This window comes from Dendrobates tinctorius, unplaced genomic scaffold (genome assembly GCF_039654945.1).
Source record: "Dendrobates tinctorius isolate UK_male_01 unplaced genomic scaffold, ASM3965494v1 ptg000103l, whole genome shotgun sequence".
Taxonomy (NCBI): Eukaryota; Metazoa; Chordata; class Amphibia; order Anura; family Dendrobatidae; genus Dendrobates; species Dendrobates tinctorius.
The window spans coordinates 35,522,160-35,541,072 of NW_027361771.1; the positions used below are offsets into that span (position 1 = coordinate 35,522,160).

The following is an 18,913-nucleotide window of genomic DNA, read 5'->3' on the forward strand; positions in this document are numbered from 1 at the left end:
TCTGTTACCAAACGAGCAAGTTCGCTTGTCACTAGTGTACAGCAGTCTGTGTTCTCTGGAAAAAGTGGGAAATCAGTTACGAGCAGCGACATCATCCGTATCACCCAACATCACAGCTGCACCAAAGAGAAACCGCTCCGGCCATCACATTATGGGTGAGGTCATGGTTTGGCCAAATATAGCAGGATCATTTTTAGGTTTATAATTTTGAATGGCCCACGAATGCCATTATAAATATCCAAATGACCATTGGCAGAAAAAAGTTCCTCTCCCTGATACATAACATAATTAGGCTGGGTTGTTTTTGTTTTTCCTTAAAAATAAAATAAAAAACAAAGGAAATTTCTGAGATGGAAATATTTTATTTTTTTCACATTTTTAAATTTTTTTTTAACAAGTTAAAATGCCACAGCAGTCCCCGTTCCAGGTATAACAGCCCTCAGCCATGACAACTGCCATTACTAGGGCTTTGCTACATTAAAGGGGTTGTCTGATCTAAATCGATAAGTCTGCTGTCGTTCTGTGTGTCTGCAGACTTATGAATCCCCCCCCAGTGCAAGTTATGTGCGCCACAAGGATTCCCCAGTTTCTGAGCCAGGATCGAAAGGTATGTGTGCTTTATACATACTCTCGGCCAGAACCCGTCTAGTGGGCATGGCCTAACTACATACACTTGTATGGAGCGACGCCGTGCCCACTGGAAGGGCTGCATCACTAGACGTGGACCGGCCTAGCTCAATACAAGTGTATGGGGTGAGGCCGCACCCACTAGACTAGCTCTGGCTGGGAATGTGTAGGGAAGGTGACCTGACGAACGGACTGACTGGTCAGATTTCAAAAGGGAAAACAGCTAGGAAAGTGTAGGTGATGTGCAGTACCTTGAACTGACATTAGAGGGCAGGGAGGAGTGTGAGCATAGGACTTGACATCAGCTTAGGGCTAAGAAACCGTTGGTCATGGGGGGGCGGAGTTACAGGGAACCGGGAATGTTATAAATTTGACAGGAGGGTTCCAGAAAGTTCCAGTCCCCAGGGGGAGCTCAAGTGACGAGGAGACTGTGACAGTTGCTGCACTGTGAGGAAAACCCAACCAGGGGGACTGAGGAGAAAGACAGGGGGGTGGTCCTGACATAAAGTACCGCAGTATAGATGAGGCTCAGGGTGTAGGACACCGTATTTGGAACAACATTTGACCAGTAAAATTACTGTTGGTGCACAGGCCTACGGCGGCCACAGTGATGGAGCTGTCAGAAGCGTCGCAGAGTGTAAAGGGGGATGGTACGTTTATATATGTCCCCGGAGAAAGTACGGTGTTAAATGTGTTCTGTAACCGGAGAGCTGTGAAGAGAAGTGCGGAGTGTGGTGAGGCCGTCTGGCGGACGGCGAGAGAGAGAATAAACTTGGACCTGTTGCACCCGAAACCTGCCTCCAGCTTGTGTCTGTACGTCACTGCGCGGTATACAGAGGGACCACCCCCCAGTCTGGCCCACCGACCCTACATATGCATAATGCATAAGTACCAACTGGTCCCATCTCAGAAACCGGCAAATCCTGGCAGAGAACAGTGTGCACGCTGGGGGAATTCATAAGTCTGCAGCCTTATCAATTTAGGCTGGACAACCCATTTAAGCAGCAGTGACCAATGGAGGGATCAGCACTGATTTGAGCACTGTGAGCAAAATGATCTTAAGGTGAAAGTTATAACCACATCACATTTTGTGCCAGTTATTGCTGATCCTAAGTATGATTGTTTGCATGGAAGTTAAGGTCATCTAGAAGATTGTCTTAATGAAAGTCATGAAAAATTACTGCAAGTTAGTGACAAGTTTAAATTCATAATGGACAGAATTAACATAATGATCGCGGTATCAAACATTTTGCTTGTAAAAATCCAAACAGACTTCCCATTAACGGATATGAGTCTTCTCATGTCGTCGAAGATTCCGTTTCTGTGCATAAGATTTTCCACATTCAGAACATGAAAACTGATTTTCACCTGTGTGAAATTTCTGATGCGCAATAAGCTCTGGTTTCCATGTGAAACCTCTTCCACAAATTAAACAGGAGAACTGTTTCGAAGTCAAGTGGATCCTCAGATGTGTTTTAAAATCCGATTTGTCAGCGTAGCATATCCCACATTCAGTGCAGTAAAATGTTGGCTCCCCATTGTGAATTTTGCGATGTTTGATAAGCCCAGAATTCTCCCTAAATAGTTTTCCACATTCAGAACAAGAATATGGTTTCTCCCCAGTGTGAATTCTCATGTGTATTGCAAGAAGAGACTTGATGGCAAAACATTTCCCACACTCCGTACACAAAAAAGGCTTTTCCCCTGTGTGAGTTCTTTTATGCCGCGCAACTTCTGATTTGGTTGCAAACGGCTTTCCACAGAAGAGGCATGAAAATGGCTTCTCACCTGTGTGAATTCTCTGGTGTTGTATAAGGGCCGATGAGTTGGTAAAACTTCTTCCACATTCAGAACAAGAAAATGGCTTTTCTCCTGTATGAATTCTTTGATGTAATACAAGATGAGTCCTGCGTGCAAAGCACTTTCCACACTCACAGCAAGCATATGGTCTCTCGCCTGTGTGAACCCTCTCGTGTTGAACAAGTTTCGATTTGTGTGAAAACACTTTTCTGCACTCAGGGCACGAAAATGGCTTCTCTTTCGTGTGACTTCTCATATGTTCGATAAGACCGGCCCTCATCACAAACTCTTTTCCACATTCCGAACAGGAATACAAATTGACCCCTGTGTGTATCCTTTGATGTATAACTAGACTGAACTTCTCAGCGTAACTTTTCCCACACTCTGAACAAGAGAATGGCTTCTCTCCTGCGTGATTCCGCTCGTGTCTTACAAGGTGATGTTTGTTTGTGAAGGATTTTCCGCAAGTAGAACAAGGAAATGGCTTCTCACCCGTGTGAAGTCTCAGGTGCGTCACAAGATGACGTTTGTGAGCAAAACATTTCCCACATACGGAACAAGAAAATGGTTTTTCCCCGGTGTGAATTCTTTCATGTTCCACAAGGTTCGATCTATACGGAAACCATTTGCCACACTCAGCACATGAAAATCTCTTTTTTATTGCATGAATTTTGTTATGCTCATCATAACTAGCCTTATTCTCCAAACAAATGCCACAATCAGAACACCGAAACTGCAACTTTCTGTGCGTTTTCTGATGTTCAATACTGTTCATATTCACAGACATAGTCTTGAGGTTGGGGTGACCTGCTGAATACACAAAAAAAATTATTATTCAATACATTTTTTCACTGCTAAAAAATAAAATGTCAAAAGTCATCTACACTAGTCCTGTGCCACCCTTACCCCTCACAATAATTAGAATAGGTTTGCAATGCCTTGATTCCGCCTCACTGAAGTGCACAGGAGTTTGACTATCGGGTTGAGAGTCAGACGAGTTGTGTACCACTGCCCCATTCACAGTCGATGAAGCTGACAGAACCAGCCAAACCCTGTACTTGTCTGTCTCATTTAGACCCTTACATTCATTCAACTTGACCGCCATTACATTCAAATTCCTCCTCACCATGGCCATGCAGTAAGAAGAGCAAAAGGGTGACCTTTGTTCAAGTGATCGGTGGGGTTCTGAGCCGTTTAGCCACTAGTGTTCCTATATTTATTATGATGACTAAGTTGCAGAGAAACCCCTTTAGAGTAAGATCACACATTGCATATATTTTGCCAGGTATCTGCACATGTCACCGGTAGATATGATGCAGATTTTTTGGACCTGCTGCAGATTTTCATATCCACACTTGAGGTTAATTTCTGCGCAGAAATTTTCAGCACAATGTAGGACATTAGTAGAGACCTCATCTACTTAGCTTGTACTATATTACGTTGCATATTTTCGGCACACAAATCTGCTCCCAATATGCAGCATGGGAATTTAACCGTCCAGCTGGCCACTTGCCATCTTTCACATTTCTCCACAGGGTTTAAAGGACGGACAGGAGACAAATATCTCATCGTGAATTGCGGTCATTGAGTTATATGGCTGCTCATGTCCAGGTTAAAGGAGTATACCAGTTAGTGTCTTTTTTCTCATTTTCATCAGTGTGCTGGATCAGATTTTCATCAGTGGTTGCTCAGTGTCCGATTATATCATCAGTGATTTTCTTGCATGAAAAAAAACAAACAAAAAAACCCCACAAAGCTTCTCCTATCCACTACAATGTTAAAAACGGATAGCACACGGATTGTACAAGGATAGCATCTGTGAGCTGCAGTGACACAGACCCATAGACTTGTATGAATGATTTTGATTTGTGATTTGGATCAAAAACGGATATGAGTCTATGATTTTTTTTTAGCAAACACATGGCCCGCAAAATTACACGGACCTGTGAACAGCCTCAGATAATAATGAGTGTGCATACTATATATGAAAAACACGTATAGAATATGTACGTGGGGATAGATGTCTGAATGAGACCTCAGATCAGCTGAACGTGTGATGTTTTTACAATCAGGCAACTAACAAAAATATGTCACGAAATCGAACCTGCCAAACATCGTAATTATCTGATACAAATGCCAGATATGTAATACTAGAGAACGGAGTAACTGGAAGAATCACTTCAATCACTTGACCTGCCCACAGCTAGTCCCAGATATGCTGAAATCAGAATTAGCTTACTAAAAAAACAGAATTCAAGAGATTCCTAAAATTTGAGAAAACGGTTCCACCAAATTAGTGATACTTTTAATGTACAGGTGCTTCTCACAAAATTAAGAATACCATCAAAACGTGAATTTATTTCAGTTCTTCAATACAAAAAGTGAATCTCATATTATATAGAGTCATTACAGACTGAGTGATCTATTTCATGTGTTTATTGCTGTTAATGATGATGATTATGGCTTACAGCCAATGAAAACCCAAAAGTCATTATCTCAATAAATTAGAATACTTTATAACACCAGCTTGAAAATAGAATTAGACTTACCGGTAATTCGGTTTCTAATAACCCACCACGAAAGCACACAGAAGGATGTCATCTCATCCTGATAGGGACAGGAAACACGAAAGAGGTCCCACCTCTAATCCTCAGTGTTATTATAAAGGACCACAATATATGAATGCTTAACTATATTTATTACTACCAGTTCAAAATGCTGGGGTGGGAATTACCTGTCCTGTCGTGGTAGGTTATTATAAACCGAATTACCGGCAATCCTAATTTTATTTTCTCTAATAACCCCCCCACGACAGCACACAGGAGGAATACTAAAGATGAATGCTTTAGGGAGGGACAACCGCCTGAAGAACTTTTCTCCTGAATGATAGATCTCTGATGGATGTCAAGTCTATAATGTTTGATAAAGGTATGGACAGATGACCAGATAGCGGCTCTGCATATCTGCTCGATGGAGGCGCTAGCCTTTTCCGCCCATGAAACTACCATTGCTCTGGTGGAATGAGCTGTGAATGTCTCTGGAGGTGTGAGCAGCGGCGTATCTAGGGGGGCAGCCGGGGCATTTGCCCCGGGCGCAGCCGGCAGAGGGGCGCAGTCAGGCCGCCTAATGCAGCGGTCCTCCCTGGTGGCTGCGGTCTGCCGCCCCCCCGGCCTGAGTCGGTGGTTCTCTGTCCGCTGTCAAGCTGACAGCTGGCGCAGAGGTGCGCGTGCCGGCTCCCAGGGAGCAATTGTACTGGCGTCTATACAGACGCCAGTACAACTGATGCTCTGACCACTGGGTCAGAGCGACGTTAGCAGCGTGATCAGGTCATGTGATCACGCTGCTGACGTCACTCCCCGGCGCCCAGAGAGAACCCTGGTGGTAAGTGTGCTCCATTCTGGAGCTGAAGAACCATCGAAGATGGGGGGGATTTGTAGCGGGCATGGGGGTTAATGTGTGGGGATGGGGGTTAATGTGTGGTGATGGGGGTTAATGTGTGGAGGGATTTGTAGAGGGCATGGGGGTTAATGTGTGGGGATGGGGGTTTTGTGGGGGGATTTGTAGAGGGCATGGGGGTTAATGTGTGGGGATGGGGGATAATGTGTGTGGGGATTTGTAGAGGGCATGGGGGTTAATGCGTGGGGATGGGGTTAATGTGTGGGGGGATTTGTAGAGGGCATGGGGGTTAATGTGGGGGGATGGTGGTTAATGAGTGGAGATGGAGGTTAATGTGGGGATGGGGGTTAATGTGTGGGGGGGATAATGTATGGGGGTATTAATGAGTGGGGATGGGGGTTAATGAGTGGGGATGGGGGTTAATGTGTGGGGGGTTATTGAATGGGGATGGGGGTTAATGTGTGGGGGCGTTAATGAATGGGGATGGGGGTTAATGTGTGGGGGCGTCAATGAGTGGGGATGGGGTTAATGAGTGGGGATGGGGTTAATGTGTGGGGGGATTTGGAGTGGGGATGGGGGGTTATTTAATGTGTGAGGGATTTGGAGTGGGTATGGGGGGTTATTTAATGTGTGTGAGGGATTTGGAGTGGGGATGGGGGGTTATTTAATGTGTGGGGGGATTTAGAGTGGGGATGGGGGTTATTTAATGTGTGTGAGGGATTTGGAGTGGGGATGGGGGGTTATTTAATGTGTGTGAGGGATTTGGAGTGGGGATGGGGGGTTATTTAATGTGTGGGGGGATTTGGAGTGGGGATAGGGGGTTATTTAATGTGTGTGAGGGATTTGGAGTGGGGATGGGGGATTTAATGTGTGTGGGGGGTTTTGGAGTGGGGATGGGGGGTACTTAATGTGTGTGGGGATTGGGGGATTAGGAGTGGGGATGGGGGGATTTAATGTGTGGGTAGATTTGAGGACACAAAATGTAGAGTATGTATGAGGAAACAGTATGGGGGATGGGTACAGACACAGTATGATGGGTGCACACAGTATGGGGAGCGAACGGGTTAATGTATGTGGACACAGTATTGGGAGTGAGGGTGATGGGATGTGAGCAGACACAGTATGGGGAGTCAGGGGTATGTGTGAGCAGACAGTATAGAAACTGAGGGGATAAATGTATGAGGAGACAGTATGGTGAACAGGTGGATGTTAGATGAGACAGTATGAGGACGAAGGGGAATAGTGTGAGGCGACAGTATATTGCAGATATTTTTATTCAGGAGCATTATAATGACACTTCTATCTTTAAGGGCATCGTGTGGAGATTTGCTGCAGAAATCCGGAGAAGATGGAAGTCTGCAGAGACATCTGTGGATGAGAAAACTCATCATGGGGTCTGGACAAGAACAAGAAAAGAAGAACGACTCCAGAGATGACATCATGTATAAGGTACCTGGATGTAAATACTATTTGTGATACTGACTAATTCTCATGTTTATATTTATGTTAGGAACATTAAAGGGGTTGTCCAGGTTTCTGCTGAGTCTGCAGTCATTCTATGTGACTGCAGACTTCTGAATTCTCACAGTGCTCACTGAACGCTGTTTGGATTCTCTCATGCCAGTAATTTACATACATGCGGTCACATGCTGACTAGACATGTGTGGCCTCACTCAATGAAAATGAATGGAGCGAGGCCGGGCACGTCTAGTCGGAATGTGGCCAGAAGTGTAAGGAATCTGGTTTCTATGATGCCTATGCAGGAACCCAGATTCTCACATTTGTCTCCAGAGGCTAAGTCCTTTTTCCAGCTTCTGAGCATGCCCACGGGACGAGCTCTCATTTGAGTTCAGGAGTCAGGTGCTCAGGTCCTGATACTGATTTCATTGGGTCTGCTCTGGGCTCTGGAGATTTCTGGAAGGTTCCGAACGCTATAAAAAGTGCGCATGGCTGTTCTGCCATGTGCTAGTATTTCTCATACTTGCTGCTGTGTGTTTGATGATCGATGCTTGGACTGGTGACTGACTCATTAAATATCCCCTTCCTTGGTTATTACGAGTGTGTGAGTGATTGGGTCAACCAGTAGCAGCGCTAGCGCCAGCGCGCTCAAGCTTCATCTATTACAGCAGCTAAGCGTCCTGCATCGCGCTTGCGATATTGCGCTTGCAGTATTTCCAGGCGTGCGCAGTTGCGACGCCGAGCACACGTTTTTCTACGGTAAGTCCGCTCGGTTGTAGTGACGTTTTAACTACTCCTGTTACTGGCTACCGTATGTGTGCCGCTGAGACTCTGTGTGGTTAACAGACTCAGCGTTACTACATTTGTCTTTATTTACCTGTGCAGCTCTGTGTCCTTTGGTGAATGTTTTTCCCAGCAATATGCGCTCCTGAAGGATGATGATGGAACTTGATATTTAGATTCAAGGATGATTTTTATTTTTAATTCAAAATAGAATACAACCAGTTTCGACTGCTAAGAGTCTTCCTCAGGTATAATGTCAAGAATATAAACGGATCTGTCTGAACACATTTTATAGCAGATCTCCCTGCATGTGGTTCTGCTATAAAATGTGTTCAGACAGATCCGTTTATATTCTTGACATTATACCTGAGGAAGACTCTTAGCAGTCGAAACCGGTTGTATTCTATTTTGAAATAAAAATAAAAATCATCCTTGAATCTAAATATCAAGTTCCATCATCATCCTTCAGGAGCGCATATTGCTGGGAAAAACATTCACCAAGTGTTACTACCTATGAAAGCACTGTCCAGTGCTTTCACTAGTTCCCAGATCTTTGCAGCAAACTGAATGGAAAGAGGAATGGAGTGATCCAGGGATTGGATCTACATGCAGTATCTCAAGACACCCATTTTTCTCCCTATAATCCCCTCTTGTTTCATGCTCTGTGTCCTTTAACAGAGATTGCCTGTTTGCACTTGGGTGAGTTAGAACCCTGTGCACTTTACCGCTTTAGTGCTCTGCCTCTCTCAGCAGCGGTTTTGCCATCCACCGCACGGTGGACCCCGAGTGGCGAAGGCACTTAATTTATTTATTTTTTTAGTGTCTTCCGCCACTCATAACAAGAAGTATATAAATCACAAAGTACTTGTGCTGACATGACTGTATATCGGCAAGGGAGAATCCTAAATGTGTGCAGTGCATTCATTGTGAGAATTCAGAAGCTGCAATGTCAGGATTCAGCTCTGCAGGTTCCAGTAGTCATCACACGGACACTTCACTCATATGCGATTTTCATAGGTATGGTCCTGTGACAACGAGCTTTTCTTCCTGCTTCTCTCAGTTTTTTACTGAACGTTGAGAGCATTAGGAAGAGCAGCTCGTCGGTACATGACTAAGTGTGCAAGTCGCATATGTACTTTTGGGGGGGGGGGGGGGGGTGCCAAACCAAGTTCCTGCCCCGGGTGCCAGAAAGCCTAGATACGCCTCTGGATGTGAGATTCTGAATCTGATAGGCCTCAATAATTGCCTTCTTGATCCAATTTGCCACCGTAATCTTGAATACCGTCTTTCCCCTATTCTGGCCATAGGGTTGAATAATTAGGTTTTTATCCTTCCTCCACTCCTTGGTTATGTGGAGATAGTGCAAAACCACTCTCCTTATGTCAAGAGAATGGAAATCTTCCTCTTTCTTGTTTTTTTGGATTCTGGCAAATTGAAGGTATTATTATGCCCTGATTTCTATGGAAATCTGAAACCACCTTTGGTAGAAACGCGGGATCTAGACGGAACACCAGCCGGTCTTCCAATATCTTCAGGTAGGGCTCTTCTATTGAGAGAGCTTTTAACCCAAACGGAACCTGAAAACCCATCTTTTCAGGAAAGCTTACAGGCTGCAATAACCATTCTGCCGCCTCACCACCGCCTGAGCTGCCGCCTCATCACCACCAGAGCTGCTGCACCCCCGACCTTCTGTCTCTTCCCCACTATCCCGTAGAATGTAAGTCAGCAAGGACAGGGTCCTCTCCCCTTTGTACCAGTCTGTCACTGTAAATTTGTTTACTGTTAACGATATCTATAACTTTGTATGTAACCCCCCTTCTCATGTACAGCACCATGGAATTAATGGTGCTATATAAATAAATAATAATAATAATAAAATAACTCCCCCACTCTCCTGGCCATTGTAATAGTTACTAGGAATGCTGTCTTCTATGATAGCTTGTCCAACATTGATGTTGTCAGGGGCTCAAACGGTGGAAGGGTTAATCCTTTTAGGATGACATCAAGGTCCCAAGCTGGAATCAGAGTGACTGCTCTAGAACGAAGCCGTGTAGCTGCTGTCATGAATCGCTTTATCCACCTGTGTTCTGCCAGGTCCTGGTCAAAGTATGAGCTTAATGCCGCCAACTGTACCTTAAGGGTACTGGGTCTAAGTCCCTTCTCCAATCCAACCTGCAGAAAATCTAGGATCCAGGCGATATTGGCCTGTTGGGGATCGCTCTGGTACACACAATGACACGAACCTTCTCCGGGTCTTCTGGTATATCACGTTGGTCGCCGGTTTCCTACTTTTCTGAAGCGTGTTGACGACTCTTTCAGAGAGACCTCTGGCCTTCAGGATTGAGAACTCAGAAGCCAAGCCGCCAGGTGTAAGTTCTCTATGTCCGAGTGATAGACTGGTCCCTAGTGTAGGAGGCCCTTGATTTGTGGGAGGATCAGAGGACCTTCCATACTTAGGCTGCATATGGTGCCATACCATTGGAGGGAAGGCGTAAGCCAGACTGAACTGCCATTGATCGGCCAAGGCGTCTATACCTAGACATCTGTCGTTCGGGTTGAGTGAAAAACAGATAGTCACTTTCACATTCTGACGGTCTGCAAATAGATCGACTTCTGGGCAACCCCATCTCTCGGTCAACATCTGGAATACCTCTGGATTTAGACTCCATTCTCCCGGGTGGATATCCCATCTGCTCAGGAAATCTGCTTGCTTGTTGCCTGCTCCTCTTATGTGAAGGGCTGACACTGAAAGAAGGTACCTCTCTACCAAAGAGAATATTCTTGCTGAGATGGCTTTCAGCTCCTCATGCCTTGAACTTCCTTGGTGTCGGAGATGTGCAATCGTGGTAATATTGTCCGAGTAGACTCTTACATGGGTACCTCACATTATCGAAACAGCTGCTCTGAGGGTCTCTTCCTCCACCGCCTTCAACTCTCTGAAGTTCAAAGATTGTTTGCTGACTTCGATTGACCAGAGACCCTGGAAGGATGTATGGGAGACAACGGCCCCCCCATCCCCTCTTGCTGGCATCCACCTCTATGGTGACTAGCGGGGTCTGAGCCCAAGGTACACCGTTGTTCAGTTTCCTTGGATTGACCCACCAAGACAACGAGGCTCGTATCTGGGTTGGTATTGACACTTTCTTGTCCAGTGATCTGAGGGAATCGTCCCATCTTGCTAGTATATAACTGCAGACTTCCGGTGTGCGCCTGAGCCCAGACTACCGACTGGATACAAGACGTCACTGAGCCTAGGACTGACATAGCAAACCTCATGGACATTAGCCTCCTGCTTCGCAGGATGTCTATCCTTGCCTTCAGTTGGATCTGTTTTTCTTCAGGCAAGAAGAATGTTTGTGCCTGTGAATCCAGGAGGACTCCCAGGAAGGTCTTCCTTGTGGAGGGAACGAGATCGGATTTTTGTTGATTTATCAACCATCCCAGTGATGACTGTTATGAATGGGTCACCGAGGAGGAACAACAAAAAGCTAAGTCCCAGAAAACCAGAGAGGTTGGTCACTATGCAGATCCCTGATCTTAACCACACCACTAACAGTAGCAGTGGAGCGTTCCTACGTTGTTCCTAGACGCCTCGTCACCGCCGGAGGACTACATAAACCTAAAGCAAGAAAAGGGAAAACTAACTGCCCCAGAGCAGACCACAAAGGAAAAGACAGCCCCCACACATGTATTGACGGTTAAGCAAGATGAAAACACATACACAGGCAGGAAAATAGGCTGAGCAAACGATGGGGCCCGACTAACTAGAAAGGACAGGAAAGGAAAGCCACTGTCTGCAATCTGCCAAAAAACCCTACCAAAAATAATGTCCAACACGTCTGATAGCAAAATTAACCCTGAAGTCACTAGACTTCTCCCACTATATCAGCACTCTGAAATATTCTGAAACAGAGCAAAAAGAGGCCAATCTAATAAGGGACAAAAAGGCAAATTGTCATGGTATCTGGAATTTTGGTCTGACAAGCGAAGGGTTAATGGTTAGAGCCTCTCTTTGACCTCAGGGAGGGTATTTATGGCCACAGGCGAGCAACCTTCCCTGTCGTTTATACTTCATACTTGAGTGTGTCCGACCCTGTCTTTGCTAAGTGCCTCTCGCCTGTTCCCGTGTCTATAGTGTGTATGATCTGGTCTGGTTTCTGGTTTTGTCTCTTGGCTTTCTGATTTCGTACCATCCTGCTCGACCCGTGTTCTGACCTTTGGCTTCCCTCGACTACCCTCTCGCCTTCTGATTTTGTACCGTGCAGCCCGACCCGTGCCTGACCTCCTGCTTGCCTGACCATTCTTGTTCTGCCTGATTCTGTACCGCATTGCTCCTCCTGTGTATGACTTCTGGATTGTCTGACCATCGCTACTGTATAAACCCCTGGCTCTCTGAGCTCCCTGCCCGTCACCTCAGCGTCCCTGTGATAAGCTCCGCCCCCTCTGACGTCACAGGTCACGTGGTGCTAGGTCCTGCAGCCTCTGAGCGCTTCTACCAGCGCTCCGCCCCTTCCACAGGTCCTGCAACCTCCCAAACTGTGTTCCTACCCAGGCCCCTCTGACAGCCCCGCGGTCTGAGTTGCTACGTTGACGCCGGGACCGCTGACCGGTCACGCTACCCTCCTGCAGATAAGGGTAAACGTGATACAAATACAGATAAATAGGAGTGGAAGTTCAGCATAGCCCCAGAAGGGGCAAGCTGACCACACAAGAAACTGAATTGACCAACAAGCACAAGTGTGAACATTAGCAAAAAACAAACTTAACTTAAGAAGACTGGAAGAGAGCTGAAGTCCAAGACCTGAGAAGCAGACTGAATCACCAGCAGCAGGATAGGGCATCGGCTGTCTTATATCCAGTCTGATACTCCAGAGATCCAATCGTTATCCTTCTCATCAGGTGGCAGATCACTACCACTTAAACCAACCTCACTACCACCTGTCACCACCAGAGGGAGAACGGAAGGAGAACTCTCAACTGGAGGAGCAGAAAATGAGCTCATAACAGTACCCCCCCCTTGAGGAGGGGTCACCGAACCTTCATCCATGCCACCAGGCCGATCAGGATGGGCCCGGTGAAAAGCACGAACCAATTTATTGGCATGAATATCAGAGGCAGAGACCCAAGAATTATCCTCCTGGCCATAACCCTTCCATTTGACCAAATACTGGAGTCTCCGTCTAACCAAACGAGAATCCAATATTTTCTCTTCCTCATATTCCACATTGCCTTTAACCAATACAGGGTCAGGAGGTGCCGCCACAGGAACTACTGGCTCAACAAACCTCTTCAACAGTGACTTGTGAAATACGTTATGGATTTTGAACATAACTGGAAGAGCCAATCGAAAAGAAACAGGATTAAGAATCTCCAAAATCTTATAAGGTCCAATAAATCTGGGCTTAAATTCTGGAGAGGCAACCTTCATAGGAATATTCTTAGACGACAACCAAACCATATCACCCACATTAAACCGGGGACCAATGGCCCTATGCCGGTTGGAAAAACGCTGGGCCTTTTCCTGAGAGAGTGACAACTTATCCACCACTTGGTCCCATATCTGCTGCATTCTCACAACCACAGTGTCCACACCTGGGCAGGACGAAGATTCCACTTGCCCTGAAGAGAATCGAGGATGAAACCCAAAATTACAGAAAAAGGGTGACATCAAAGTGGCAGAACTAGTTCTATTGTTCAGCGAAAATTCAGCCAAGGGCAAAAATGAGACCCAATCATCTTGATCAGCAGATATAAAACATCTTAAATAAGACTCCAGGGTCTGGTTTGTTCTCTCAGTCTGCCCATTGGTCTGGGGATGAAACGCGGAGGAGAAGGATAACTGAATTCCCAGATTGGAACAAAAGGCTTTCCAGAATCTGGAAACAAACTGGACCCCTCTATCGGACACAATGTTCTCAGGAATCCCGTGTAACCGAACCACCTGTTGTAAAAACAAGGGTACCAACTCAGCGGAAGATGGCAACTTTGGGAGTGGTACAAGATGGACCATCTTCGAAAATCTATCACAAATCACCCAGATAACAGTCATTCTCTGAGAGACAGGAAGATCAGAAATAAAATCCATTGAGATATGGGTCCATGGCCTCTTGGGCACCGGCAGGGGCATCAGCAACCCACTAGAACGAGAACAGGGTTTAGACCGAGAACAAGTCCCACAGGACTGTACAAAATTCCTGACATCACGAGATAAGGCAGGCCACCAAAACGACCGACTCACCAAATCTCTGGTACCAAAAATACCCGGATGACCAGCCAATGCGGAGCAATGGACTTCAGACATTACTCTCTTTCTCCACTGGTCAGGAACATACAATCTTCCAATAGGGCAACACTAAGGTTTATCCTCCTGAAATTCCTCCAGGGCGCGTCTCAAATCGGGCGAAATGGCAGAAAGAACTACCCCCTCACCTAGGATAGTAGTAGGCTCGGTCACATTAAGAGAATCAGCAAAGAAACTCCTAGAAAGGGCGTCTGCCTTAACATTCTTAGTGCCCGGAAGAAAAGAGACCACAAAATTAAAACGCGTGAAAAACAAGGCCCATCTAACCTGTCTAAGATTCAAGTGTTTGGCCGACTCCAGATAAATCAGATTCTTGTGATCGGTGAGGACCACAAATTGATATCTAGCTCCCTCCAACCAATGTCTCCACTCCTCAAATGCCCATTTCATGGCCAACAATTCCCGATTCCCCACGTCATAGTTGCGTTCAGATGGGGAGAACTTTCGAGAAAAGGGTCTTTTTAGGACAAAACAGCTCCTGCACCAATCTCAGAAGCATCTACCTCCACTTGAAATGGAAGTGAGACATCAGGTTGCCGTAAAACTGGAGCTGAAGTAAATCTCCGCTTAAGCTCCTGAAATGCTGAGACAGCCTCAGGAGACCAATTCAGCACATCAGCTCCCTTCTTGGTCAGATCAGTCAGTGGTTTGAAAATACTAGAAAAATTACCTATAAATTTACGATAGAAATTAGAAAAACCCAAAAACTTCTGGAGAGCCTTCAAAGACGTAGGCTGAACCCAATCATAAATGGCCTGTACCTTGGCTGGGTCCATTTCAATAGTCGATGGAGACAAGATAAATCCCAAAAATGAAATCCTCTGTACACCAAAGAGGCACTTCGATCCCTTAACAAACAGGGAATTCTCCCTCAAAATCCGGACCACAGTCCGGACATGTTCCACATGGGAATCCCAATCAATAGAAAAGATCAAAATATCATCCAGATAGATGATCAAAAACGTATCCACAAAGTCTCGGAAAATATCATTCATAAAGGACTGGAAGACAGAAGGGGCATTAGAGAGCCCAAAAGGCATCACCAAGTACTCAAAATGTCCCTCCGGAGTATTAAAATCCGTCTTCCATTCAACCCCGTGCTTGATGCGAATAAGGTTATACGCCCCCCTGAGGTCAAGCTTAGTAAACCAGCAGGCACTCTTAACTCTGGAGAATAAATCACACATCAGAGGTAACAGGTACTGATATTTAACCGTCATCTTGTTAAGGGAACGATAATCAATACACGGTCTTAATGAACCATCTTTCTTGGCCACAAAAAAAAACCCAGCACCTAAAGGTGACGAGGATGGTCTAATATGACCCTTCTCCAACGACTCCTTAATATAGGATCGCATAGCATCATGTTCGGGTACAGATAAGTTGAAAAGCCGACCCTTGGGAAATTTACACCCAGGCATCAAATCAATTGCACAGTCATAGCTCCTATGAGGAGGCAAAGACACAGACTTACTCTCACTAAATACATCAGAGAAATCAGCCAGATAATCAGGAACATCATGAGACTGAGGAGAGGTGGAGAAAACAGGAGCGTCCCTAAGAACACACTGACAACCCCAACTCACCACAGAGACAGATTTCCAATCCAAAACTGGGTTATGAGTTTGCAACCAGGGGAACCCCAGAACAATAGTATCGTGCAAATTATGCAGCACCAAAAATGTACAATTTTCTTGGTGGTCTGGGGCAACTGGCATTATCACCTGGGTCCAAAACTGAGGTTTATTCTCCGCCAAAGGAGTGGCATCAATACCTCTCAATGGAATAGGCGTCTGCAGTGGCGTCATGGACAAACCACAACGTTTAGCAAAGTCCAAAAAAAGGGAAAACTAACTGCCCCAGAGCAGACCACAAAGGAGAAGACAGCCCCCACACATGTATTGACGGTGAAGCAAGATGAAAACACATACACAGGCAGGAAAATAGGCTGAGCAAACTATGGGGCCAGACTAACTAGAAAGGACAGGAAAGGAAAGCCACTGTCTGCAATCTGCCAAAAAACCCTACCAAAAATAATGTCCAACACGTCTGATAGCAAAATAAACCCTGAAGTCACTAGACTTCTCCCACTATATCAGCACTCTGAAATATTCTGAAACAGAGCAAAAAGAGGACAATCTAATAAGGGACAAAAAGGCAAAATGGCAAATACAGATAAATTGGAGTGGAAGCTCAGCATAGCCCCACCAGGGGCAAGCTGACCACACAAGAAACTGAATTGACCAACAAGCACAAGTGTGAACATTAGCAAAAAACAAACTTAACTTAAGAAGACTGGAAGAAAGCTGAAGTCCAAGACCTGAGAAGCAGACTGAATCACCAGCAGCAGGATAGGGCGTCGGCTGTCTTATATCCAGTCTGATACTCCAGAGATCCAATCATTATCCTTCTCATCAGGTGGCAGATCACTACCACTTAAACCAACCTCACTACCTCCTGTCACCACCAGAGGGAGAACGGAAGGAGAACTCTCAACTGGAGGATCAGAAAATGAGCTCATAACAGATGACATTAACTAAAAAGTCTTCTGTATGTGTTCTTGTAACACCTGCACCGACATAGCCACCAGCAGAAAGTCGTCGAGGTATGGGACGATACAAATCTGCTGATCCCTGATATGGGCCATGGCTTCTGACATAATCTTTGTGTAAATACAGGGTGCTGCCGATAGTCCAAACGGGAGTATGTTGAATTGGTTATGGACTACTAGCTCCCCTTGGGCCACTGCAAATCTCAGGAACTTCCGATGATTTGGGTGAATCGGAATATGAAGATCTATTGTTGCCACGGTGAAGCCTCTCCCTATCAGGAGAACTAACGACCTGACTGACTCCATCTTAAATCTTCTGTAACAGATATACTGGTTTAGAGGTTTTAGGTTTATTATAACCCTGTGGGGCCAGTCTGGTTTCTTTATCAAGAAAAGCTTGGAGTAGTGACCCCTGTTCTTCTCCCTCCCTGGAACCAGAGAGATTGCTCCAGAAGCTAGTAGTTTTCTGAGGCCTGACTCCAGGGTGGACTGGAGTGTTTGCATAGAGAGCTGTGTAACTCTTACTCTCCGTGAAGGCAGGAGGTAAATTCTATTTTTACCCCCTCCTGGATGGATCTTAGGACCCATGGGCTGGTGGATATATCCCACCATCCTGGAAGTGAGAAATGCGCCCCCTACTCTTCTGTGAGCATCATGGCTTACCTTGACGCTGGCCACGGGAGAGAAAAATATTTTTTCCCTGGCCTCCTTTGGGGTAGCTCCACCTTCCGGTCTTTCCTTTGCCTCTGTATTGGGAAGGCTGTTCCTGTGAGGGCCAAAAGGATCCCTTTTTGGGGTTCTTTGGTTCTGGTAGTGATTTTGTCTGAAACTTTTTCCAATAGCTCATCCAACGCCAGCCTGAACATATATTTTCCTCTAAAGGGGATGGAACATAGTTTGAGTTAGATAGGGCCGCCAATCTAACCACCACTCTGAGGGATTCTGCTGATGCATCAGCTAGGAAGGTTGTAGCATTTTGGAGAAGGGGGGAGCGAGGCAAGTATCTCTTCTTTGGGGGGTCCCTGCTGCCAGGTGTTCCTCCAGCTGCCCCAGCCAGCAAGACATTGACCTATCGACTGATGTAGAGCCTGCATTTGTGTTTAACAAGGCTGCTGACGTCTCCCAGGTCTTCCTAAGGAAACCCTCCATTTTGCGCTCCAGGGGATCCTTTATCTGAGAGGAATCCTCAAATGGCAATGTTGTCTTCCGGCTACTTGGGCTACCTCAGACCAGCACTATGCAGTATCATCATCGATTGGGAATCTCTCTTTCAACTGTGAAGGAGTGCTTAGTCTCTTCTCTGGAGTCTCCCACTCTTCCAGCACCAGCTCCCGGATATTCTTGTGTATCAGGAAGAACAGACTCTTTTTGGATCGGAGGCCCCTGAACATTTCTTCTTGCATGGTACATGCTGGTTTCTCTTCTTCAACCTCCATGGTTCTTCTTACCACCGTGATTAGCTCTTCCATGTTCACTGTTGAAAAGTAATACCTCTTTTCTTGTGACTCCGGTTCAGAGTTCAGCTCCTCTTCTTCGTAGCATTCTTCCGGCACAGACTCCTGGGAGTCCGAATTTTCCTCTTTTTTGCTGCTGGGGAAGTACTAGGGGCTGGTAATAGCTGGGAGAAGGATGCCAGGGAGGCTTGTATCTCCTGCCGCACAATGTCCTTAATGTCCTCTTTCAAGGAGGGCTGTTCTTTTTTCAAAACTTTCTCAATATACTCCTGACATAAGGGTTTGCTATATGAGGAGGAGACTCTCTTGGCACATAACACACATTTGCGGCTGGTGTCTTTGGATTTGCTCCTGGGTGCAGGATCCTTGTCCCCTGAAAGAGAGAAGGTAAAACATGACCTCAGTATCAATACCTGCACCCTGGAGGAGATCCAATGCCTGCATACTCACAGGGATCGGAATAGCGCTGGGCTCCACAGACGCAGAGCATGAAGTATCACAATCCATGCTACCACACTATGTCCTACCTTGCTTGACCTTCTG

At 45.9% G+C, this 18,913-nt stretch overlaps 1 protein-coding gene across 2 annotated transcripts in view; it reads right to left on the reverse strand.

The window, feature by feature from the left end:
* Window positions 1–342: 342 nt before the first annotated feature.
* LOC141100168 (uncharacterized) overlaps window positions 343–18,913 on the reverse strand; it is a 38,008-nt gene continuing 19,437 nt past the window's right edge. The window contains exon 11 of one of the 2 annotated variants that reach the window (XM_073588449.1): window positions 343–3,234. In XM_073588449.1, the coding sequence (XP_073444550.1) occupies window positions 1,907–3,234 (1,328 nt within the window). In that variant the 3' untranslated portion in view covers window positions 343–1,906. Of the gene's footprint in view, window positions 3,238–18,913 lie in introns of both variants that reach the window. The other variant, XM_073588448.1, reaches the window with a different exon arrangement.